The 27,239-nt window shown below is 40.9% G+C and overlaps 1 protein-coding gene across 5 annotated transcripts in view; it reads right to left on the reverse strand.

The window, feature by feature from the left end:
* Window positions 1-27,239, reverse strand: part of SPATA6L (spermatogenesis associated 6 like) — a 53,843-nt gene that overhangs the window by 3,467 nt on the left and 23,137 nt on the right. For 3 of the 5 annotated variants that reach the window (XM_076008668.1, XM_076008667.1, XM_076008669.1), the window contains 7 exons: window positions 23,394-23,471; window positions 20,707-20,946; window positions 18,222-18,324; window positions 15,434-15,468; window positions 14,449-14,636; window positions 2,434-2,527; window positions 773-875 (listed from right to left, as the gene is read on the reverse strand). In XM_076008668.1, coding sequence (XP_075864783.1) covers window positions 786-875; window positions 2,434-2,527; window positions 14,449-14,636; window positions 15,434-15,468; window positions 18,222-18,324; window positions 20,707-20,946; window positions 23,394-23,471 — 828 coding nt within the window. In that variant the 3' untranslated portion in view covers window positions 773-785. Of the gene's footprint in view, window positions 1-772; window positions 876-2,433; window positions 2,528-14,448; window positions 14,637-15,433; window positions 15,469-18,221; window positions 18,325-20,706; window positions 20,947-23,393; window positions 23,472-27,239 lie in introns of those variants that run through there. The other 2 variants (XM_076008670.1, XM_076008671.1) reach the window with 2 other exon arrangements.

Raw genomic sequence — 27,239 nt, forward strand, 5'->3', positions numbered from 1 at the left:
AACATAATAATAACTTGTGTCATACTTTCTGAAAGAAAAGGGAAGCGTGCTGAAGGGGAAGCATATGACTTCACGGGAAGTCACGAGACCTGAAGGAGACGGGCAGACGTCACCCAGGCAGCGTCAGGAAGACGTATTCCAGACGAAGAATACGACATGTGCAAAGGCCCCAAGACAGCAAAGAGCTTGTGTTCAAGGAGCTGAAAGAAGGCTAAGAGTGAGGTGGGGCCGGATACGGTGGCTCACGCCTGTAATCCTAGCACTCTGGGAGGCTGAGGTGTGTGGATCACTCAAGGTCACGAGTTTGAGACCAGCCTGAGCAAGAGCAAGACTCCGTCTCTACTAAAAATAGAAAGAAATTAATTGGCCAACTAAAAATATATAGAAAAAAATTAGCCGGGCATGGTGGCGCATGCCTGTAGTCCCAGCTACTCGGGAGGCTGAGGCAGGAGGATCGCTTGAGCTTGAGGTTGCTGTGAGCTTGAGGTTGCTATGAGCTAGGCTGACGCCAGGCACTCTAGCCCGGGCATCAGAGTGAGACTTTGTTTAAAAAAAAAAAGAGTGAGGTGGGGCGGGTGGGGAGTAGAAAAGGAGGTGAGAGAGCTGGCAGACACGCACCCTGTCGCTGTCATACTGAACGGAAGAGGCGCGTGGTTCTTGGGCCCCCTCCACATCTCCTGTCCACCACCCTGTCTAGTCCATATTGATCTCAGGAAGCTGAAATTCTTTTAGCAAATGAAGATAAGAAGAGGCATTTAAGCCGCTTACTTACAAAAGACAGCAGCTTAAAAATATCTCTGTTCATGCAGTGAGTATTTCTTCAGAGGGTAGCCTGGTTTTTCACAGATATAATTTACTTCAGAGGTTGAATCTTCCTACAACAAAAAGAAATCCAGCAACTGCATTGACCACAATGTAAAAGAGATCAGTGATATCCAGATGTGTGGTTTTGTATCTAAGAGATCTGTGCCTCCCATTTATGCCATGTATGGAGTTCACACTATATATGTGTATATATAGATTTTTTTATTTTTTTCCTTTCTTTCTTTTCTTCTTCTACTTTTTTTTAAGGGATTCCTTACTTGAAAAGATTAGGAATTAAACAAAGCCAAGGCCGTTGCAGAAAGGAAGTAAAGTAATCCACTACCTCCACAGCTAGGATAATCAATGTTCATTTATAAGTGCCATTCTATAAATCTAGCATATGCCAGTATTTAAAAGGCAAGATGCTAGGCCATGCATGGTAGTTCACACCTGTAATCCCAGCACTCTGCCAGGCTGAGGCCAGAGGATTGCTTAATGCCAGGAGTTCAAGACCAGCCTGGGCAAGAGCAAGACCCTGTCTCTATAAAAAAAAAACAGAAAACTTAGCCAGGCATCATGGCACACACCTGTAGTCCCAGCTACTCAGGAGGCTCAGGTGGGAGGATCGGTTGAACCCAAGAGTTTGAGGTTGCAGTGAGCTATGATCACACCACTGCACTCCAGCCTGGGCAACAGAACAAGACCTCGGCTCTAAGTCAAGATGACTAGTTCAACCATACCGGCATGGCTAAATTCAGCCACCGGGGGCACTGTTAACCTTTCATTTGAATTCTTCTGAAATGGTGAAAAGTCTCTCAGCTGTATACCTGTAGCACACACAAAGTCCTGGATATATCTACCGTGTTTCCCTGAAAATAAGACCTACCCATAAAATAAGCCCTAGCAGGATTTCTAAGCATTTGCATGATATAAGCCCTACCCCAAAAATAAGACCTAGTGATGGGGGTGGCTACACAGCGTATCATGCAACCCATGCATTTCGTTGGGCAGCGGTAAAGAAGATGAGCAGCCCTTCTCATCTGCCCCATGAGAGCTCTATTGCTCGACATGAGAGATCAGGGCCAATGGTTCTAAAGGAAATAGAGTCGCAAGAAATTCACGATGGAATTTGGGATTTGGAAAGTTATGATGATGTTCCAGAAGACGATGACTTAACTATATTCAAATAAATGTAGATTGTTGTACCATACCATACTTAAAAAAAATAAATAAATAACATATCCCCTGAAAATAATCCCTGGGGGGCATCGAGGAAAAACAAATACAAGACCCTGTCTTATTTTCGGGGAAACACAGTACCAATGGATCGGAAACACTCCCCACACCCACCTCTACTTGATGAACGTTGTGTCCCAAATTAGCTGCCTCTCATGTCTCAGACCTAAGCTCTACTGTCGCCTCCTCAGGGAGCCCGCCCTAACTCCCAACCAAGTCAAATAGCCCCCACCACACACTCTCAGGACAGCAGGTACTCTCCTTGGTAACCATCGCCATTTTACATTTATTTCTGTGGTTACGTGATTAACGTCTGTCTCCCTCACTAGACTGAAAGTCCCAGTTCCCATGTTATTTTGTCAGTGAAGATCTAGTGTTATCAGAAACCCTAACCTTGCTTGGGTGCTGCTGAGCTCTGTGGGATGACAGAAGACTGCATACCCTTTCATGGATCTTCTTCCAGGTGGATGCAAAACTGGGATGGGACCTGCTCAACAGATTAAATGGGGTGGAGTATTATGCAGCTACTAAAAAGAACACTTACATAAAACACATACCAGTATGGATGGATATAAAAACTTAACCATAAGGAAAAAACAGCAACATGCAAAATGGTATACATAGTGTGATTTCAATGCTTTTATTAAGAAAAAGCACTGGCGAATAAAAACCACCAAGATGTTAAGAATGGTTTGTGTTCAGGTGTGGCTGTGAGTGAATATTTTCTTTGTACCTTCCTGAGATTTTCAGAGATTTCTCTCATGAGCAAATACCACTTTTACATTTAAAAATTTAATCCAAGATGGCGGATGAATAACACCGCCAGACAGAGTGTCTCTGAGGAAAAGACAGATTCTAGCAGAAATTAGAGGAAAGAAGCAAGAATATGAGCATACTGCGGACGAGGGCCGGAAGGAGGGGTACCTGAGACCCCGGGAGACTCCACGGGAGGAGGCTGCGGAGGAAAACTGGAGGCTGAGACCACCGGAGCAGCCTGGAGACCAGCGGCAAGGGTAGGTGGATTTGCTGTTTCCCCTCCCCTGCATTTGGGACTGCTGGTGGGCTCCCGAGCGGGTGGAGAGACCTGTGGTCATCAGCCCAGAGACAGCCGCCGCCAGCCAGCGGTGAGCCTGTAGCAGACGTGGCACCAGGTTCCCAACTTCCTCCGGGCACCTCCGTGTGCACAGACCCGAGCCGCGCGGCAGGCGCCATATTGCCTCCTCCTCCCCTCTGCCGACCCTACCCGCGGCTGCCCAGAGAGACAATACAGCCACCAGCCAGAGGCACCTCCAGGGAACGGGACCTTCCCTTTTGGGACCCTACAGCTGACTCAGGGGAACTCAGACTGTGAGCTCCCGACCCGCCCGTCCTCCCAGGTGCTGCTGGCACAGTGTTCCCAGGAGAACGGTGCCGACTCAGAGGCTGAGAGACACAGACCCAGCTTGGGCTCCCTGTGGGTGAATTGGGACCGGAAATCCTCTCCCTGGTGGGGATACAGTTTGAACTCTGGGACCCAGAGGTCGGACCTGCAGACCAGATCCCCTGCACCGAGGGCTAGCATTGCCCGGGGCACAGAAGGGTTATACGTGAACAGCCTACTGAGGTGTGTGTGCCTCCAGGGGCGGATCGGCGTCCTAGAGGGCAACCCTCCTCCAGGAGGAGGCCGTGCGCCCAACCCAGGTGGCGTTCCTGCGCAGGGAACCTCCCCGCCTGCATCACAGTCCGGGGAGGCCTGGTTGCTTGTGGTCTGGCCTGCTGGCAGAGGCCCAGGAGTAGCTGCGGAGTTGGGGAGGGTGGCGAGGCCCGCTTCAGACTGCGGGTCTCAGACAGCCCCACCCCCACACACAGACTTTCTGGCTGAGCGGGACCATTCCAGCCCCGCCCTGACAGCTTTCCCTGGAAGCAGAGAACAGAACTTTGACCCCTGCTAACGGCCTGAGGGCAGGCTTACCCAACTCAGCTCCGCCCAGAACAAGAGCTGACAACAGGACACAAAATCAACAGCATAGCCTGTACCGCCAAGCAAACGCCACCTACTGACAGGGATGGCATCCTGCACAGCCTTTCCACGGCACCCACTGACTCAATATACAGGGAGTGGTCCAATTTCACCCACAGACACCACCTAACGCCTCAGAAACTAAACAAGGTGTGTGAATACCCAAACAATAATTTAAGGAAAGAAACAACAACTGATCGACATGGGAAGAAATCAGCGAAAGAACTCATGAAATATGAAGAACCAAACAGAAAACACACCCCCAAAGAGGAGCACCAGCCCCCTAGAAACGGACACCAACCAAAATCAGGCAACCAATATGACAGAAGAGGAATTTCATATGTGGATCATAAGAACACTCACCCAGCTGCAACAACAACTCAATAACCAACACAAAGAAACCACAAAAAGCCTCCAGGATATGGAAAAAGAAATAGACACAATGAAGAAAAGTTTAACCGAACTCCTGGAAATGAAGAATCAATTCAAGGAACTACAAAATACAGTGGAAAGTCTCAAGAACAGGGTAGATCAAACAGAAGAAAGAATCTCAGAGCTTGAAGATAACACCCTCCAATTACATAAATCAGTCACAGAAATAGAGCAGAGAAACAAGAGAAAAGAGCAAAGCCTACAAGAGCTGTGGGATTATGTGAAGAAACCTAATGTGAGGGTCATAGGGTTACCAGAAGGGGAAGAAGACAACACTCAAGGGTTGGACAAGCTGTTTGAAGATATAATAGAGGAAAATTTCCCAGGCCTTGCTCAAAATCTTGACATACAAGTTCAAGAAGCTCAGAGGACCCCTGGGAGATTCAATGCAAATAGGAAGACGTCACGACATGCAGTCATCAGACTGACCAAAGTATCAACTAAAGAGGCCCTTCTAAGAGCTGTAAGACAAAAGAAGCAAGTAACATACAAGGGAAAGCCAATTCGAATAACATCAGACTTCTCTAATGAGACTTTACAAGCAAGGAGAGACTGGGGTCCCATTCTCACTCTTTTAAAACAAAACAATGCCCAGCCTAGAATATTATTCCCTGCAAAACTAAGCTTTGTATATGAAGGAGAAATAAAAACATTCTCAGACAAGCAAAGGCTCAGAGAATTCACCAAGACAAGACCAGCCCTACAAGAAGTACTTAAAACAGCGTTACGCACAGAACATCATAATAATAACCCATGAATATAAAAACAACCAAAACCCAAAGATATTAAAGGCCAGATATTACAATGGCTCAAGACAGAAATCATAGCAACAACATCCAACCCAACAGAATGATCAGTAATCTACCTTACCTATCAGTTCTCTCAATAAATGTGAATGGCTTAAATTCTCCACTCAAGAGACATAGGCTGGCTGAATGAATAAGAAAATACAGGCCAAGTATATGCTCTCTTCAGGAAACACATCTAACCTGCAAGGATGCATATAGACTAAAAATAAAAGGGTGGAGATCAATATTCCAAGCAAATAGAAGCCAAAAGAAGGCTGGTGTGGCAGTTCTAATTTCAGATGATTTAGTTTTTAAACTAACAAAAGTAGTGAAAGACAAAGAGGGTCATTATATAATGGTGAAGGGCACAGTTCAACAAGAAGAGATAACAATTTTAAATATATATGCACCCAACTTAGGTGCACCCAGATTCATAAAGCAAACCTTACTGGATCTAAGCAAATGGATTAATACCAACTCCATAATCACCGGAGATTTCAACACCCCACTGACGGCACGAGACAGATCCTCCAAACAGAAAATTAATAAAGAAATAATGGACTTAAACAAAACTCTAGAACAATTGGGTCTGACTGACATTTACAGAACATTCTACCCCAAATCCACTGAATATACATTCTTCTCATCAGCTCATGGGACATTCTCTAAGATTGACCATATCCTAGGACACAAACAAAATCTCAAGAAATTTAAAAAAATAGAAATCATACCATGAACCTTCTCAGATCACAGTGGAATAAAACTAGAAATCAACCCTAACAGAAACTCACATTTCTACACAAAAACGTGGAAATTAAACAACCTCCTACTAAATGATTACTTCATAAATGAAGAAATCAAGATGGAAAAAAATTCTATGAACAAAATGACAATGGAGAGACAAGTTATCAACTCCTCTGGGACACAGCTAAAGCAGTTCTGAGAGGAAAGTTTATCTCCATAAATGCCTATAACCAAAAGACAAGAAGATCACAAATAGACAATCTAATGAAATGACTCAATGAGCTGGAAAAAGTAGAACAGACCAACCCCAAACCCAGCAGAAGAAGTGAAATCAACAAGATCAAATCAGAACTAAACGAAACTGAAAACAGGGAAGCTATTCAGGAGATTAATAAAACAAAAAGTTGGTTCTTTGAAAAAATAAACAAAATTGACACACCATTGGCTAAGCTAACGAAAAGCAGAAAAGAGAAATCTCTAATAAGCTCCATCAGGAACAAAAAAGGAGATATCACAACTGATCCCAAAGAGATACAAGATACAATTTATGAATACTACAAAACCTCTATGCACACAAACTGGAAAATGTGGAGGAAATGGACAAATTTCTAGAAACACACAGCCTCCCTAGGCTCAACCAGGAAGAAATAGATTCCCTGAACAGACCAATCTCAACAGCTGAAATAGAAACAGCAATTAAAAATCTCCCTAAAAAGAAAAGTCCCGGTCCAGATGGCTTCACACCTGAATTTTACCACACTTACAAAGAAGAACTAGTACCTATCTTGCAGAAACTATTCCACAACATCGAGAAGAACGGAAACCTCCCCGACACCTTTTATGAAGCAAATATTACTCTGATACCAAAACCAGGAAAGGGTGCAACAAAAAAAGAAAACTACAGACCAATATCCCTAATGAATATAGATGCAAAAATTTTCAACAAAATCTTAGCTAACCGAATCCAGACACTTATCAAAAAAATAATCCACCACGACCAAGTGGGCTTCATCCCAGGGATGCAGGGATGGTTCAACATACGTAAATCTATAAATGCAATTCACCACATAAACAGAAGCAAAAACAAAGACCACATGATTCTTTCAATAGATGCAGAAAAAGCTTTTGACAAAATTCAACACCCTTTCATGATACGAACACTTAAGAAAATAGGCATAGAAGGGACATACCTAAAAATGATACAAGCCATATATGACAAACCCATAGCCAACATCATACTGAATGGGGAAAAATTGGAATCATTCCCACTTAGAACTGGAACCAGACAAGGCTGCCCACTATCTCCACTTCTGTTCAACATAGTGCTGGAAGTCTTGGCTACAGCAATCAGACAGGAAAATGGAATCAAAGGTATCCAAATAGGGGCAGAAGAGATCAAATTTTCACTGTTTGCTGATGATATGATATTGTATCTAGAAAACCCCAAATATTCAACCAAGAAACTCCTGGAACTGATCAATGAATTTAGTAAAGTCTCAGGATACAAAATCAATACACAGAAATCAGAGGCATTCATATACGCCAACAACAATCTAATTGAGAACCAAATCAAAGACTCAATTCCCTTCACAATAGCAACAAAGAAATTAAAGTACCTAGGAATATACTTAACCAAGGACGTAAAAGACCTCTACAGGGAGAACTATGAAACACTGAGGAAGGAAATAGCAGAGGATGTAAACAGATGGAAATCCATACCATGCTCGTGGATCGGCAGACTCAATATCATCAAAATGTCTATACTACCCAAACTGATCTACAGATTCAATGCAATACCTATTAAAATCCCATCAGCATTCTTCACAGATATAGAAAAATTAATTTTACGCTTCGTATGGAACCAAAGGAGACCCCAAATATCAAGAGCAATTCTAGGCAACAAAAACAAAATGGGAGGCATTAATATGCCAGATACCAAACTATACTACAAAGCTGTAGTAATTAAATCAATATGGTATTGGCACAAAAATAGGAATATTGACCAGTGGAACAGATGTGAGAATCCTGATATAAAACCATCCTCATATAGCCATCTAATCTTTGACAAAGCAGACAAAAACATACACTGGGGAAAAGAATCCCTTTTCAATAAATGGTGCTGGGAAAACTGGATAGCCACCTGTAGAAGGCTAAAACAGGACCCACACCTTTCACCTCTCACAAAAACCAACTCACGCTGGATAACAGACTTAAACCTAAGGTATGAAACTATTAGAACTCTAGAGGAAAAAGTTGGAAACACTCTCCTAGACATCGGCCTGGGCAAAGAGTTTATGAAGAAGTCCCCAAAGGCAATCACAGCAGCAACAAAAATAAATAAATGGGACATGATCAAACTACAAAGCTTCTGCACAGCCAAAGAAATAGTCATGAAAGTAAACAGACAACCTACAGAATGGGAGAAAATTTTTGCATCCTATGCATCCGATAAGGGACTGATAACTAGAATATACTTAGAACTCACGAAAATCAGGAAGAAAAAATCAAATAACCCCATTAAAAAGTGGGCAAAGGACTTGAACAGAAACTTTTCTAAAGAAGACAGAAGAATGGCCAACAAACATATGAAAAAATGCTCAACATCCCTAATCATCAGGGAAATGCAAATCAAAACCACAATGAGATATCACTTAACCCCAGTGAGAATGGCCTTTATCAAAAAATCTCCAAACAATAAATGCTGGCATGGTTGCGGAGAGAGAGGAACACTCCTACACTGCTGGTGGGACTGCAAACTAGTTCAACCTCTGTGGAAAGCAATATGGAGATACCTTAAAGCGATACAAGTGAATCTACCATTTGATCCAGCAATCCCATTGCTGGGCATCTACCCAAAAGATCCAATGACACTCTACAAAAAAGACACCTGCACTCGAATGTTTATAGCAGCACAATTCATAATTGCAAGGCTGTGGAAACAGCCCAAGTGCCCATCAATCCAAGAATGGATTAATAAAATGTGGTATATGTATACCATGGAGTACTATTCAGCTCTAAGAAACAATGGTGATATAGCACATCTCATATTTTCCTGGTTAGAGCTGGAACCCATACTACTAAGTGAAGTATCCCAAGAATGGAAAAACAAGCACCAGATATATTCTCCAGCAAACTGGTATTAACTGAGTAGCACCTAAGTGGACACATAGGTACTACAGTAATAGGGTATTGGGCAGGTGGGAGGGGGGAGGGGGACCGGGCATATACATACATAATGAGTGAGATGTGCACCATCTGGGGGATGGTCATGATGGAGACTCAGACTTTTGGGGGGAGGGGAGGAAATGGGCATTTATTGAAACCTTAAAATCTGTACCCCCATAATATGCCGAAATAAAAAAACAAAACAAAACAAAAAAAATTTAATCCAAAGAATTTTAATGTAAAATTTAATCCCAGTTGTTTTCTACCACAAGGATTTTATTTTATATCTCGCTTACTTTAGGCCATCCAGACTCCAAATTTAGCCACGGGTCTGATAGTCTCTTCCAATTCCTCAAGCATGGAGCATTTGCTCCCTTTCATAGACATTTGCCAACGCTGCTCCGTCTTTACCTTCCAACCTCCATCCCTACTCTTATTAACTCCTACCCATCTTTCAGAGCTTAGTCCAATTGCTAACTTCTCAGTAGAGGACTTCCTGAGCCCCTCCTATAGAGAAGAGCGGCTTCCCAAATATACACACTTGAAGTTTCATTCACCTATGCCTCCCTCATACCACTTCTGCAAGTGGACATTCTGTCATCATTTGGTTAATGTCTGTCTTTATTCCTAGACTGAAATTGGGACTGAGACTCTTTGATTAATAGCTCATTTCAGGGTATAGTAGATACTGAATACCATAGTAAGTATTTAATAACTATTTCTTTAATGATTGAATTTATTCACTCATTCATTTATTCATTCATATCTGGGAGGAAAATGGACACTGAATCCTAAAATCTGAGGTCTAACCAAGCTAAAAGTGTGTATCAGGAAAGATTGTAGAATTCTTGGGGGGGGGATGCTAAAAGTATACATATCAATTTGATAATGGAAAGCACAGATACTGTTTTCTATAAATACCTAATGAATTGTAGCCATTTGGATATAATTATTCTCTTGAGTTAATATCTGATAAATAATGGAAATGACAGGAATATGTGGAAATCCAGTTGCTTCCGTGGCTACCACACAAATGACCCCTTGTGTGGTTGCCCTTCTGCTTGGTTCCAACCCATGTCTAGGCCTCTCATCCAGCTCTCTCTGTGACTGCTATGTCCCACTGGTTTCCGGGGAGACAAGACCAAGAGTTATGAATGGATCTACACAAATCCATTACCAACCCAGGAAAAGAGCTCAAGCAAATAAAAGCACCACCTAAAGCACTGGCGCAAATTTAAGAAAAGTCCATCTTGGCAGGGCGTGGTGGCTCACGCCTGTAATCCTGGCACTCTGGGAGGCCAAAGTGGGAGGATCACTTGAGGTCAGGAGTTCGAGACCAGCCTGAGCAAGAGCGAGCCTGCTTCTCTACTAAAAATAGAGAGAAATTAGTTGGCCAATTAAAAATATATAGAAAAAAATTAGCTGGGCATGGTAGCGCATGCCTGTAGTCCCAGCTACTCGGGAGGCTGAGGCAGAAAGGAGGATTGTTTGAGCCCAGGAGGTTGAGGTTGCTGTGAGCTAGGCTGACCCCATGGCACTCTAGCCCAGGCAACAGAGCAAGACTCTGTTTCAAAAAAAAAGAAAAGTCCATGTACCTCATTTCTATACTTCCTGAAGAATTTTTAGGAGGAAGGACTAGAAATATTTTGAAGCTATGAATAAAAGCGTTTAAAAATAGCCACTAGCTGGACATGGTAAATACTTTTTCATAGGCCTTGAGTAACTATTAAATAGTACCAGAGTGATTCCAATGTCTGTTACCATTGCTGTCACATCAACCTACTCTACATGTGAAGATCTCTGAGAACGATGGATAAACAGACAGGAGTAGTGCTATGCCTTTGTTACAGCTTTTTCAGTGGGACCCACCTTCTCATCATGCAGCGGGAAGAGGGAGGATGTGTGTTGAAGGGATGTGACACCACCCAGATGGCAGACACAGGGAACAGGCCTGAGAGGGTTCCTTCCTCCTCTGGGACTACCATTTTCACCCTGGTGGTTAAGGGATTTCCACTTATTCTAGTAAAACATTGGGTTGACTCTCACTCTCAAATTTGTCTCCCAGCTCAGTATTAAGCAAGGAGAAACTCAAAAGGTGTTTTTCATGCACCCTTGTGATCTGGGCACAGAGACTGGACCTGATGGCACTGATGTGAAAAGATCAGTGAGTGGCAGGGACAAAGTGCTGGTAGTCCTCAGTGTCCCAGGAGTGCCTTTGCCATCACTCTAAAGTCAACAGGGAATGGATTTCTCCCCACAGATATGAAGCACATGTCCTTCATTCAAAACTGCTGTCTTACAAATACTGTCTTAGGTGCCACTTCTCTGGAGTTATGGTGACCAACTGTCTTGGTTTACCTGGAACTCAAGTGTTTTCCCAGGATGCAGGACTTTGGGAACTAAAACCAGGACAGCCACGAGCAAACTGGGTGTCCTTCTTGTGGCTGTGTCATCCCCGTATCACTGTTGATCACAGCCTTATTTACAAATTCACAGTTCAATTAGGTCCAAAGTTATCAGTTAGAGTGACGCTGGGCACATGGAATTTGCTGCCTCATCAGAGATGGCTGATAAAACTCTGGCCTGCAGTCAGACCTGTCTTCCTAAAGTCACTTGTGCCAATTCCTGTGACTAATTTGCAAAGCTCACCAGGGCCTTCCAAGCAAAGCCCAAATTCCTTAGCTTGGCTTCCATGTCCCCTTCAGACCCTTGAGCCCTGAAACCCACTATTCTCTCAAACTTGTCTAATTGTTAGAGGCCTGCAGGGCCCTGCCTCCCACCTCCCATCCTGAACCCTCATTAACTCTACCATGAACCAATCCCCTCCTCTCAGGGACCCCATGAAAGGGCACCTCCCCCATAAAACATTCTAGAAGTGGCATCCTCCTTCTTTATACTCCAGTAGTATTTGGTCTTCACTATTCACAAAGTTCTGTTTTGTTTGTGTGCTTCCCCCCCCCCCCTTTTACATCCTCTGGTAGGTTGCAAGTTTTCAGAGACCAGGAAAAATGTCTTCAATGTTAGTGTTTCCATCCCAGGTCTAGAAGACTGAGTATCAATCCTGTTTTCCTTCTGACACACTCTTTTAACTGCAAAGATTCCACATTCTCCCACAACACACTTGATTCCATCCCGATAGATCCAGACTCAGTAAACAGGAGGCAATTCTTACGTTGGCCAGAGTTGAGAATCACTGGCCCGCCGCATAAAGACGCTCGGGAAAGGCTGGCTGAATGAATGCATAACCCATCTAACAGATGTATTTAAAGAGAAACGAGGCCTTCCTAGATCTCCCTCCTAATGGAATTAATCTCCTACTGCTCTCTCTTTCCCCTGTATTTGGATGACACATCTGTTAAGTACACACTGCAGTCTATTGCATATTTACTGACATGGGGGTACGCCTGCCTTCCCGTCTAGTGTGTGAGACACTGGAAGGCGGAGATATGCCGTGATCATGGGCAGTGCACATAGTAATTGCCCAGTAGCTACACACTCAATTCAGTCTCTCAGCAAAGCTTGCTGTGCTGATTATAAGGAGTTTGGGAGATGTCTATAAACAAAGCACACAGACAAAAGCCATAAGCTTTCCCCACTTCTGACAGCAGAGAAGCACTTTGTAGCTGTAAGATGGATCTTTGATAATCACACCCATTTCAAAGATGAGAAAACTGAGGTCTGAAAGGTCAAGTATTTGTGTGAGATCACATATCACTTAGAGACAGATGAATACTAGAACCCAAGTCTCCTGAACACCCCTAGCTGAAGGTTGTTCCTACTCTCTGTTTAAAATCAATTCTCTATAAGTCTCTGAATCCCAGATAACCTCCCCTGCTTTGCCCACCTGCTGTGTTCCAGACTGGCAGCAAGAGCATAAGCATAACCCGGCACAGAGAGGAGTGTAACTGTGTCTGACCACCTGTCTCTGTCAGCCACAGACAATTACTACCTATGTTGTATTATTTTTTTCCAGTTAAGTAATCAAAATCTCACTATATATTAATAGATTTTATTAAAATACTTGATTTGGCTTCCTCAAATGCATGATTTAACATTGTAATACAGAGTTATCCTATCATTTCTGAAAAACACTAAGAATGGGTTGCCACTTTCTTAGTCTACTTCAAACTTACTATAATGCCTGTTAAACCTTTTAGAGTGACTTTTTTTCTAGAATATATTTACTATGAGTCTTTTTGTGAGCAATTGTGTTATTCTGGTACGGAAATTTCTTATTCTCATCACAAATAACATAGAAAAAAGCAAATTGGTATATCCTTCATTCAAAACAGCTGTTTTAAATATATTATTTTCAGTGCCACTTACCTGGAGTTAAGGTTACCAATTGTCCTAGCTTGCCTGAAATTCGGAGGTTTTCCGGAATGCAGGACTTAAACTGCATTAAGTTAAAACTGGCAAAATCTAGGTAAACTGAATGGTTACGAATTATAGAGTATAATTTGGCAAAGAGAGGTTCCTGCTCTCACTCTCTGGCCAAGCCCTCCAGACATATGCAAATGTATTTTTATTATTTTTGACAATAATGTAAACAAAGAAGAAACTATGTCTAGAAAAAGAAAATAAACCTACATGTTAATAACATTTATCTTTGGGTGGCAGGACTATGGGTGATTTTTTTTCCACTCCTTTTTTTTTTCTGTAATTTCCAAACTTTCTATAATGAACATTTTTATATTGGTGAAATCAAAAGCTTTATTTTTTAAATTTATGACACTAAAAAATGGGTAAACAGTATCCATGCCAAAGTTGTCTATCTCATTTACAACAAATATCCTGAGATATGCTTTCCAGAAGCAAGAGAAAAGGTTCGACTCTGCTTTTGGGTAGCTCTTAAAAAGAATAATCATTTTTTTCAGATCAAGGTGTCACTAGGCCAGGCACAGTGGCTCAGACCTGTAATCCCAGCACTTTGGGAGACTGAGGCAGGAGGATCACTTGAGTTCAAAACCAGCCTGAGCAACATAGTGAAACCCCATCTCTACAAAAAGTAAGAAAAATTAGCCAGGTGTCATGGCATGCACCTGCAGGAGGATCGCTTGAGCCCAGGAGTTTTAGGCTGCAATGAGCTTATATGATGCTACTGCACTCTAGCCTGAGTGACAAAGTGAGACCCTGTCACTAAAACCAAACTAAAAAAAAAAATGAAGTCACTAGCTGAATATCCCTAAGAAAGCAAACCGAAGAAATAAATGACCTGGCTTTACTTCTGACAGGCCACAATGCACTGTTCAAGCAAAGAGATGGGTGTTTGCCACTGACCTTTCTCGGAAAAGGGGCTGATCCAGAGTGCTTTGAGAGCTGGAATGTTGGGTGGTGACAAACGAAGTTTCCCGGTGGAAATGGGCATCCCCTTGATTACTGGGTGAGGGCTTTCCAAACTTACTTGAATCTAAAGGTGATGGTGACTCACTCCTTAAAACAATCCGTTCATCTGGTTCTTTGATAACCTGGATGACAATGTGCATTATTCTTTAGCTGTAGTTTTGTTTGTTTGTTTGCTGAATTTAGAGTTAGGGGTGGGGTGGAATAAGGAAGAGAACTGGGAGTAAGATGATAGACTATCTGTCCCAGGGACCCTCTGCAATTAAAAGAAGAGGTGGAGTAGAAAAAACTAGTGATAAAATAAATGCTCAGGAGTCAAGGTCAGGAACCTTGAAGGAACCTTAAAGGAACCAAAAGTCTCTATGTCTGGTATATATTAACAAGCCAAAATAAACTCATGCTGTGAACTTTGATTTCTGAGAATGAGGGATTATTGGGTCTAGGGAAAATACAATCTTTACACAAAATCTTTAAATGCTATGGCATAAGAAGCCTGTATACTCAATTTTCTTTACATACATCTATTCTCATGTTTGTAACCTAGAAGTGGGAGCCTTCACTTTGACAAACCAATTAAACTTCAAGAACAAGTAAGTGATTTACCACCTCTATGTATAAAAGTATTCGATTAGAGAAAAAGCAATGAAAATCACTACCGATAGTTATTGGGCCTAGATACACTCCCCCTGATCATTCATCCTACAAACGAAAAGAGCTCATGTGAGGGGCACAAACAACTAACCCCAAAGTATACAGTGGAGCCCGGGCACCTCTTTACATAAACGCTAGTTAATCTGTTAACAATTCCACATAATTAGCACTAGCTAGAAATATACTTTGCACTGCTGATTGGAGAAAGCACAATAATTGACATAAGATAGCTGGAAATAAGTCATTTTATAAATTCTACTTCTAAAATTACCTTTACGTTAGCTGCAAGGCTGTCAAAAGAAGAAGCTAGAAGAAAGAGGAACAGGTGTTTCAATGACTCATTATTACCAGTTAGCCCTAAAACTGCTGTTCATTTATTCCACAGCAGTACAAAAATTTTAGACAATGAATGAATTATTAAAGAACTTAAATTCTCCCTTGTAAATTACACTATCACTTTTAAGTCTCCCTTGAGTCAGCAATTCTATGAGGCTTTTCATCCTTTTGAGGTCAACAATGAGGTTGTATTTTTAACTACAGCACACATGCAAAGGGAAAGGGTAAAAGCAAGTTCCAAAGTGAATCAGTAAGTGCAGTAACCCTTAAGCAGCCTAAAAAGCTCACATTTGCCCAGGTGCCCAGAGCCTAAAAGAAAGCAGTGTGGGTCTAAATTAAATTTATAAACTCTGCCTCTTCTGCCATTCTCCTCGGTTTTCATGGAATCCTATTTATGCAGGATCTCTTGAGTACATTTGTCCAAGGTAGACACAAATGTTAAATTGAGTCAATGAATACATAAGAGCTTGAAGAAACATAATGCAGCAAAAATGGAAATTATGATTAACCTAAGTAATCATGATAAGCAAATAGCCCTAATGCCAGAGAATGGTAAGGATGACTAGCAAATGAAGTAATAAATACACATAGAGAAAACCTAGACTAGGTTGGATTTTTCCAGGTTGAAAAAAAAATGCTTTTGAAATGAGTATTTGTAAGGCGAGGGTAAGGCCACCATGGCTTCCCCCAGGGAGACTGGGGCTTAGGCAGTGACAAAAGATGTTTCCTGGACTCCTAATTCCCCCATCCCCCTGGTAGTAAGAAGGAAGATCTAAAAAGGGTTTTTTAAAGCCTAGTCATTTTGATATCCTCTGGGCATACATGTATGTGTGTGCCATCTTGTCCCAGCTGGGTAGGGAATCAGCAATACTAAGGTCCTTTGTAGCCATCATTACCAACCTGCCCTGTGGCCTAGTAACCTCCTGGCTACTGGTTTTGAGCCCTCCCTTTCACAGGAGGCTTGCCTTCATTCCCTGCCTGTATTCCCTCTGCTTCTCAAAGTGCAGTCCATGGACCAGCAGCATCAGTATCACCTGGAATCTTGTTAGAAAAGAGGGATCCCAGATCCCACCCCAGCCTTACTAAATCAGAATCTGCAGGTTAACAAGATCCCCAGGTGATTCAAATGCACATTCAAGTGTGAGAAGCACTGCTGTATTCTACCTTAGGCCTGGATGAATGAGCTGACAGGTGACCTAAGCAAGGGTCGGGCTTGAAAGCTACAGGGATTCCAAGGATCTGAGCTCAGAGGCCTGAGCATCTTCTCTAAATGTAGGTATGGCCAAAAACTCGATGTGTGCCCTGTACACACATGTAACCTTTCTGGAACCTTAGTTCTCCACCTGCCAGGATTAAGAAAAGACAAAGGCCAAGACCACTGTGATACATGAGTCCCATCATAATAGAGCCAGCATTAAGCCCAACTTGTCCTCCCCGAGAAAGGACATTTGGTGCTGCCTGATTTCACCATAATGGGGAAGACAGTCCTGCTGTTCTAGGCTATGCGGGTGATTTTCAATTCAAAGAACTTAAATTAAGCATCAGAGGTGATGAAGCACTTTCTGCTTCAAACCCAGTACTCAGAACCCAGTACTTGGTCAGCTGCTATCAAATAGTCACTACAAGCTAAGAACACTGACTTTCAGTCATCACAAGAGACTCTGCAGCTCCTAAAAGTACACACTTCGAAGCCTAAAATAGGGAACTCTGTTGTCAGGGACAGCACAAATCCAATTCTACCAGGAGGCAAAAGAGTAGGCCACCACCATCCCTTTCTAGCTTAAGAATTTTGATGAAGTTCAGGAAAGACCGGATTTCACCGCCACGACCTTCACTGTTGTCATGATTCACGTATTTCAGTCATTAAGGTAAGAGCCTCTAAGGGATTCCTTAACCCAGTGACTCTCCACGTGTGGCCCAGGGATCTCCGCAGGGGTCCCTAAGACCTTTCAGGAGATCTGCAAGGTCAAAACTATTTTCATAGTAATACTGAGACACGATTTGCCTTTCTCGCTGTCGTTTTCTCATGATTTTACAATGGAGTTTTCTGAAAGTTACCATAACGTTGTCATGACATCACTGTTCTGGATGGCTAAATGTGTGCTAGTGTATTCTCACATTTCAAAAATGTCTGTTTTAATAACATGCTAAATATCGATAAATATTATCCCCATCAGCAAAAGCTCTTTGGGGTCCTCCGTAACATTTAAACAGGCAAAAGCGTCCTGAAATCTGAAAGGTTGAGACACCCTGGCTTCACTGCTTTAGATAGAACTGGAGCCCCCTCCTCGCTGACATGGAATCTTCTAAGGCAAATATTACGTCTTCTGATCGCCATCAATCTCCTGCTCTATCCCATCCAGAAAATGGAAAGTCTTATCTGTTAGCTATTAATGGTGCCTTTGCAAGGAGTTTGCACCAGGACAAGCTGCTGCTCTCTGCCTCTCCGGCCCAGCAAGGAACAACTACTACGACCACAGCACATCGGTTCGCGACACTACCCAGAACAGTCCCCTTCCACAGCGAAGGGAAAGCGCACACGGACGGCTTCTCAGCTGACTCTGCTTCATGAGGCCGCCGCACCAACTGCACAGCTGGGGAGTACTTGAGAATCAGGCCCCCAGTTTCCAAAGCAACTTGTGATTCCTCAGAATGAAAGACAGTAAGCGAGACTCATTTCTTCCCACGGGGACACGTACAAGAGTCACAAGAAACTCGAGTACCTCTTCTCAATGGAAACGGAAAGTTTGAAAACTTAGATTTTCTTCTAGACTTCCGCAGATGATGCTCCGCAATATTCTCACCGAAGGGCTTTTCGCTGTCCACCTGAAAGTAAAGAAGGAAATTGGACTTAAATCCACCATCACCTCTATTACTCTCTCTGCATGGTGCGAGACCTGTGGCCTCGAGGCCACATGGGGCACCCCGAATATCCCCAAGTGCGGCCCCTCGGCAGAATCCACACTTGACAACACAAATCCCTTTATTAAAAGGATTTGTTCTGTAAAATCTGGATTCAGTCAAAAGGCCACACTCAAGGATCCAGAAGGCCACATGTGGCCCCAAGGCCACAGGTTCTCCGGGACCCCAGATCAGAATATGGCCTAAATGTTAGCACAGAGAACCAACAAGGTCGGACACATCATATTCTAACAACTGGTAAGGAGAGAGCACAGAAAGAGCAAGTGAACCTTTATTTCATGATCTTTAAGAACAGGACAGAGTTTTATGTTCCTTAAACAGTATAAGCAGTGACAGCCCAGGTGGGCTCCTCTCTGACAGCAGGGACTGCCACAAGGTGACATCTCAGCCTTCCATATTCTCTTCCCATGTGAGTGTCTACGTTCTTGAAAAAAGAATAATGGTAACTATATGATTTTGCTTAAGGTGACTGACCTTATTTTCCTAAAGAAAAATTGGGCAATATGATCTACAAATATTTCAAAGTACTTAAATTAGGGAATTTTCCAGAATATCTACAACATACAGTTCCTGGATTTTTTTTTTTTACCTTGTTGTTCATTTCTGTTATTTTTTTTTTTTATTTCAATAAGGCAGGTTAAAATGTTACTTTCACTCTACTTCAAGATATACATTGACTTGAGTTTATAGTCTTTATGACATCAGGTCCTCTAAATTGTAATGCTTCTACTTAAGAAAACATCATGTACCATCAGGAAACCTGGCTGAATAAAGAATTAAATACATAAAATCACTTTTAAAAATACTTGGCATTCCTCCATAGTTTGGTCCAAAAAACACAAAAAGTAAAAGCTGTATAAGCACATAGTAAAAGCTGTATAAGAATTTGTTAAATAAAATAAGTATCAAGCAAGTTTTAATTCCTTAAGAAATCTACCAAGATTTTAAGGTTATTTAGTTAATAATGCATGGACAAAAATTGAAATTGAATGAAATAAATCAGATTTATTTTCAATAAAATGAAATTCAACTCAGCAATATTTTTATAGCACCATGTTTAAAGATTGGCCAAGAAAAAAAATCAGTTTTTGCCAGATATCTTTACCCAAGCCACCAAGAAGACAACAGTTGTTCTTAATTTTGTATCTGTAGGTAGATAGTATCAATAGATAAACAGCTATTCTGTAGTTTCTAATCAACAGTTCTGTTCCACCTACAAACTATTTTATACAGCCATCTCAACAGCACGACTTTGAAACTTACCATATTTCATAGCCTATCTAATACACAAACATCACCTCTAGTGACTTTCAGTCAAAATACCAACTTAATGATACTATCAACAGTTAAACGTTCTGAAGAGTAAGTCATCAATTAGAACACAAAATGGTATTCATACAGAGTATGAAATAATACAGAAACTGCTTTTAATGTCATGTTCACTGGAATATAGAGGAAAATATATATAAGGAAATTAATCTCTATATGCAGTATAATTATTTTTGTGGAAAAAAATAAAGCCTATAAATTTAAAAAGGCAGAGAAAACACATCAAATTAAACAATTATTTTTATTATGCTGGTGAACCAATGGGTAGTTTTTTCTTGAAGTTGTCTATATTTTTCCATTACTTTTATAGTAGTGAACTAGTGTGACTAAATTTGTCCACTACTTCCTGAGGACTAAATCTAAGATGACTTTAATTAAGAGCTTTGAGTATGGTACATCATTGCTTCTTCCTGCAAACATACTTTTCTTCCTCTTCCAAGTTATGGCCACTGAGCACCAATCTCATTAGGAAAACTCAAGCAGTTTTCATTAAAGCTTTAGTTTAGCTGATGAAGCTTTAGTTTTGTGTTGATACAGAAGACATGCCAGCCTTTGGTGTGTGTCTTCAACCTCTGTCAGTTCACTGACTTCTCTGGATAATGGGGAGTTATCATATGTAGACATCATACTATATTAATAATTTTCAAAAATTAAAAATAGGTTACAAAAGCAAATTATGTAACCAAAACATGTGTACCCTATAATATTATGAAATTTAAAAAATAACAAAAATTAAATATAGATTGTTGACATTCACTGAGCAAGTCCTCTATATAAGAACCTTCATAGGAGTTTTCTGATAATGACTCTAGGAAATGAACATAATCTAATCACAGTTGTTAATATTATCCAACTTGAATTCCCTCTTTAATATTACCCATTTACTTTTATAGCCCAACCTTTATAGCCCACACCCTTCCCATTCCAAAGTACTCCAAAAAATAATTTTAGGCTTACATGTCTAACTACAAATGGAGGCTTGTTTCCTCCAGGGATTTTGAAATGATTTCCAAGGTTCATCTGAACTGGCTGGTCCTGGAAGCAATGTCTGGCAGAGCAGGGAGAGGGTGCCCAAGATTGCATGCCTTTGGGCAGTCTGTCGAGATTATTCTCCTTTGGCTTTGTCTTTATATTATTTAAGGGGAATGTTGGTCCACGTGATGTAGATAAAGGCCTTCGTGATTTATATCTTTCTTCCTGAAACCAAAACAAGAAGGAATAATTTTTTAAAAATAAAAAAATGAAAGGAAGGAAGAAAATTTAATCAAAACATAACCATATTTAATGGAACTTTTAAAAACTAAGGTAGAAGATTGAACATCTCAGATTTACAAAATATAAACTTAAAGACATTTCTCTACTTAGTTTTGTTACAGTTCAGCTTAACATCAATAGTATTTCTAACTTGCTAGTATAATGTATTTCAACTAATAACGGTGAAATTTATTTGTATTAGGGGAAAGTTAGAAAGTGTCAAGACAACACCCAGGCATAGATAGGTGATAAACAGAGAATTTGGCATATACTTGGGTCCGGTAATTTCACTTCAAGGAATTTTTAAAAGGAAATAACTATGTCTATGTGTATAGCTACATAAATGGTTGTAATAGTTTAAAAATTAGAAACCAACTGTATTGGTGAGTAAGCAATTGCCTCTCGGCTGCAAACCCACCTCAGCTATGTGATACAGGGCCAGGGACTCTGCAAACCCTCTTTCTGCTTCTCTAGCTGGTCTCTGTTAGGCTCTGCCACTGGGGGGCGCTAAAGAGACGGCAAGGCTGGAGGAGACGAGACCGGCTAATTCTGGGTTTGCACTCTGCTTTTTAGCATCATCCCAGCAACCATTCTTCACCTTGGCAGCTGCAAATGGTTCCAGTCTATAGTTTTTCCCCCATAATGCCAGAACTAGCTACACTGCACTCCTTCATGCACACCAGCACCAGCTCTCTCTGAGCCGCCTGCTCAGAGATTTGAGTCTAGCCCCACAGGAATATTTGAGCTTCCTACAAACTCCTGTGGCACTGGCAGTGAGCAGTGCCTCCTTAGAAGTTGAAGTCCCAGCTCACCAGAGTCCCACCTCTGAACTCCTGAGGAAGCACCCAGGAAGGCAACCCTGTTCCAAAGGTCTAGGCCCCATTCTGTGTTCTTGATGACCCAGCCTGAGGGGTAGAAACTAACTGCCTCCTGCAGTTACTGTGCCACTTCAGTGTTCCCCTTTAGTCTTTCAGTCCTGCAACTCCTATTTAGCCATATTTTTTTCTCACATTAAATCTTTCTGTTAAAATAACAAGTCTCTTTTGGTTTCCTGACTGGATTCTGACTGGTATATCCATTAAGTGCCCAACAAAGGAAAACAATTGGCCAAACAAATTACAGTACTTCCATATAATGGAATACTATGAAGCCATGAAAAATTGTCTGGCATAATACTACTTAAGGCCATGAGAAAATGTTCATGACATATTAAGTGAAAAAAGAAGGGTACAAAATAATATGCAGTGCAATATGATCCTAATCTTTTTTAAAAGTGTATGTGTGTGTGTGTGTGTGTGTGTGTGTGTGTGTGTGTGTGTAGAATATACTGGAAAAAATCAGTTGTGCTTATCTCTAAATGGCAAGAATGACGATGATTTTTATTTTTACTTTGACCTTTTTGCTTATCTTCATTTTCTAATTTTCTAAAGTGGTGTTTTTGCTATAATAAAAGAATAAAAGCTATTTGTTTAAAAAGTTAATACTTAAAAGACCTATGACGTTAAAATCAGATTAAAAGGGTAGAATGGAAGAGAAAGAAAGACTAAAAAATCACCATGAACACATCACAAATAAATTGGAGACTAGAGGATAAAGAAGGAGAAACTAAAAAGCAGCTAATGCCTTTCTTAAAGTTAATCACTGGTCTCCCATTATATGTGTTAATATGCCAGAAAAACTGATAGGTTTGCACAGGTTACTGGCCTTTCTCACTCAGTACCCCTTAACCCACAGCCCACATTTTCAAGGCATTTTCTAGAAACACAGGTGAGATTTGGGATAAGCATTTTGTTTTACTTACTCATTTTACTCTTCCTTGTCCCAAAGTATTTGAAGAAGCCTTATCAACTACCTTTGTTCATTCCCCACCTTGTTCTAGAAAGGATTTTAAGTGGCTACAAAGTTATGTTCAATAAGATAAAAGCAAAACAGAAAGAAATCAAGGTGAAGGGGTAATTAAATTAGAATTAAAGAAAAGAGTAAAATGGAGGTCACACACATGGGTGCCCTGGACCACAAATACAACTCTGTCAGCCTCAGCAAAAGAAAGAAGGAAACACTATTGTTCCTAAGATCCATAAAGGTCATGGAACAAGAGTAACAATCACAAATGCTAACTAGCCTACTTACCCCAAATGTGTGATTTTAGCTTCTGAATCACCCTACTTTACCAACTACACCATGCTGCCAAACGTGTGCCAAACATATTCACTCTCCTGTGGGATGCTGAGCAAACAGTTGGAATACAAAAATTCAAGCCCAGCAAAAACTTTTCAGGTTTCTATTTGTTCAGTTGCACCTCAACTTGGTAAACTGAGTTTGGGCTAAAATTCTTTAAATTTGGAGAAAATTCCTGTCATTTCTATCACTAGTTTTTTGATTATACTTACATGAAATCTGTTTCTATGCAGAAACACACATTCTCTGATGGCTGTCCTGGTAGAAAACTCTATTTTGGGAGCAATGCCCTAAAAATAAAACAATATAAAAGAAGCAAATAAAATTACTGGAAATAGTTCTTTGCCCATATCACCCTAGCTTGAAATCGTGCAATAACCTAACTGCTCTTCTGTGTGGTTGATATAATCCACACACATTCTATTCAAGAGGCTGAGGCAAGAGGATCACTTGAGGCCATGAGTTCAAGAGCAGCCTGGGCAACATAGTGAGACCTTATCTTGAAAAAAATTAACCAGGGATGGTGGTACACGCTTATAGTCCCAGTTACTTAGGAGGCTGAGGCAGGAGGATCACTTGAGCTCAGGAATTTGAGGTTGCAGTGAGCTATTAATATGATGATGCTACTGCCCTTCATCCTGGGCAACAGAGCAAGATCTGTTAAAGATCTGTTTAAGATCTTTCTTAAAAAAAAATCCACACACATTATCTAAAATATATATGTAATTAAGAATAAGAATAGCTAAATACTTATATTAATATGTATTATATACCAGACCCAGGCCTTATTTTGTATATATTAACTCATCTAATCCTAGCACAACCCCATAAGGTAAATCTTAATAGTATCTCTACTTTGTAGATGAATCAAATAAGACACAGTTTAAGTATCTTGTCCATCTGACAATGGCAGAACTGGTAATTGTGATTCCGGCTCCAGTGTCCATGCTCTTAACTACTCTGTTTAATAAACACTGCACCGTGGAATTGAATGAGATTACCTAGGGGGAGGGATGGATAGAGGTTCTCATTCTCTACCTACTTGCTTTGAAAAACTTGCTTTATATCAAATATTTATGTTCATTAGAGCTAATAAACTCATTTTTTTCATTGATCAATACTCCTATTTTTTGCTCAGTACTGTAATGTCTAAAATATTGTGTTATATATATAACATTTTATATATATATATATATACGCACACCTCCTATTCTATTTAGTTTTTATAGCCCTATGAGGTAGGTACAATTATCATCATCATTCTATTTTATAGATGATAAAACTGAGAAATGAACAAAACCTGGAAACAATGCAAAAGTTCTTCATGGATGAACAGATAAACTATGGTATGTCTATATAATGGAATCCATTCAGCAATAACAAAGAACAAACCATGGACACAAACAATTGCATGGATAGATCTCAAAGGCATCATTCTAAGTGAGAGAAGCCAGTCTCAAAAGGTTCCATACTGTATGATTCCATTGATGTGACATTCTCAAAAAAGACAAAACCATGGTGATAGAGGACAGACTAGTGGTTAGGGTGTGGGGGAGGGTGTGCCTCTCAAGGGGTAACACGAGGGAGATTTGGAGGGTGATGGAACTATTCTATCTCCTGATCATGGCAGTGATTTTACAAATCTATACAACATGTTAAAATTCATAGAACTGTACACCAAAAAAGCATGAATTTTACTGTATGAAAAAAATATAATTCTTTTCTTAAGAAACTGAGGCTTAGAGAAACATAAAGCAATTTTCCCAAGGAAGGTCACATGGCTTATAAGTGGCACAACAAGGATAGGAACTGGATCTGACCAAGTTCCATTATCTCCTCTGAGCATGACCCTTCTGTTCCACTCTTCCCCAGAGAACAGCACTTGGCCAAGTTATTTCTTATCCTAAGGGTACCTCGCCTTTCTTGTTTCCCCTCCAAATCTTGGCTATCTCTCAAAGCCTGGCCTCACCCTACCTCCTCCAGGTTATCCCACCCATAGAGCTCTCCTTCAGTCTCTGGTATTTCATTTTCATTTATATAACTTGCACTGAAAGTGCAAGGATTTGCAAATCCAGAAAGGATTTGCACAGCTGAAGCCCCAGAGAGACACATGCTACCTGCTTGCTACATGTGCCAAGTGCTGTTAGGGGCTTTCACAGGCGGGCCCTCATTTAATCCTCACACAACGTGTGTAGCAGATCGCTGTGTCCCCATTGTACACAGGAGGGAACAGGCTTGGAGAGGTTTGATAGTTCACCCAGCGTCACACAGTTGGGTCAGTAGAGCCAGGATTTGAAACTCTGCGATACTACAAAGCCCATCTTCTTTCCAGAAGCCTAAGGGACCAACTAGTCAGCCTGTTTCCTGTGCATGCGTTCATTCCTGTGCACCCATCTTGTCTCTGCAGCGAGTCCTTACAGGCACAACTGACATCCTTGGTTCCTTTTTTTTTTTTGCCTCTAGAATGTACAGCATGCCCACAAGAGTGCAAGGCCCGGACTGCCAACTCAAGAAAATATTTCTGGGCTTATAAACACCCAGTTGTTATACAGAGCCAGACAATCCAAGGGGACATTTGATAAAGAACGTACTGGCACAGCCTCATCTCCTGTTAACAAGATGACCCACGTGAAGAAGAGGGTGGGGAGAGTTCCAGGGTCCACAGTGCTACAGGTGGGTACTGGTAGAATCACAAGATTCTCACATGTGCGCCAAGTCCCAGGTCTCCTGTGGCCCAGTAGCCTGAGCCAGAACAAGTCATTTCTTGAGCCACAGACTTGTGCAGTGTTCTTGTTGCCTCATAGGGAAACAGCATTAACCCTCAAATGACAGCATAATAAATAATAACAGCCCATATTTATTGCGTACTTAATAACTATATACCAAGTATACATATGTATATCATATACACAAATATATATATGTAAACACTATACATATATTATCTCATTTAACACTCACAATAATCATCTAATAAGGGAGGTACTACTACAGTCCCATTTTATAGATGAGGAAACTAAGGTACACAGAGATTAAGGAATTTACCCCAAGTCACACCGCCATTAATGACAAAACTGGGATTGAACCCAGACAATCTGAATCCATACTTAACCACTGTACATGCAGCTGCCTAATAGGTTTTCCAATTCCTGACCTACTTTGCTTAGGAGGAGGGAGGTCTCCTGCCAGTAAGGAAACCACACCCTGTAAGACTCCTATTTGCCTTATATGACTGCCACTCCTTTCAGTGACTTGCAGACAATTAAGATGGATGTATTTTCCTTTTTAGACAGGGCTGTTTTTAGCATAGCAATATAGCTTAGAGATGAAATTTAGAAACTGTATCTTTTCCAATCTCCTTAGCAATGGGATAGTGATAATGATTAGGTCAATAAAAGGACTTAACAGTGTAATTTTTCTATCATTACACTAAAGAAAAACAATAAATTTTCAATTAAAAATAATTTTTAAAAAGTACTCTTTCTGCTCACTTTACAAATTCAGTTTTAACATGAGAACAGATACTATTTCCCCCAAAAAGAAAATTCTTGACTTCACGGTGGTGGGGGACATGGAGAGAGAGACTATTAAGGTATCCAGAGAAATAAAACAACAAAATATGAAAATACAAAGAAAAAGTTACATTTTAGTGGAAGAAATAAATCTAATTATGAATGAATTGGCAAATGAAGAGAAAATAAATAAAAGATTTGCCTCACCTGCACATGTAATTCATTCTCACTTCCCACAATATTAATGAAAAGAAATGGGATAGTGGGCTGAAATAAATATGAGAAAATTAGCATCATGTAGTGAGTAAGAGTGTAAACCCTGAAGCCTCGCAGGCCAGTGTGAGAATTCCTGCTCGATTACTTACCAGCTCTGTGACACTGAGCACTTTTCTGAAACCCCTACGTCAGCATCCCCATCCAAAAAGGGGGGGAAATAGTAGCCACTTCGCAAAGTGAAGGAGGACTGAAGATAATCCTTGTTATGAGCTCACACAGTGCCTGGTATATAGCGAGCACACAATAAACATCAGCTATGATTAAAACTAT

The sequence above is a fragment of the Microcebus murinus genome, chromosome 12 (genome assembly GCF_040939455.1).
Source record: "Microcebus murinus isolate Inina chromosome 12, M.murinus_Inina_mat1.0, whole genome shotgun sequence".
NCBI classification, from domain to species: Eukaryota; Metazoa; Chordata; class Mammalia; order Primates; family Cheirogaleidae; genus Microcebus; species Microcebus murinus.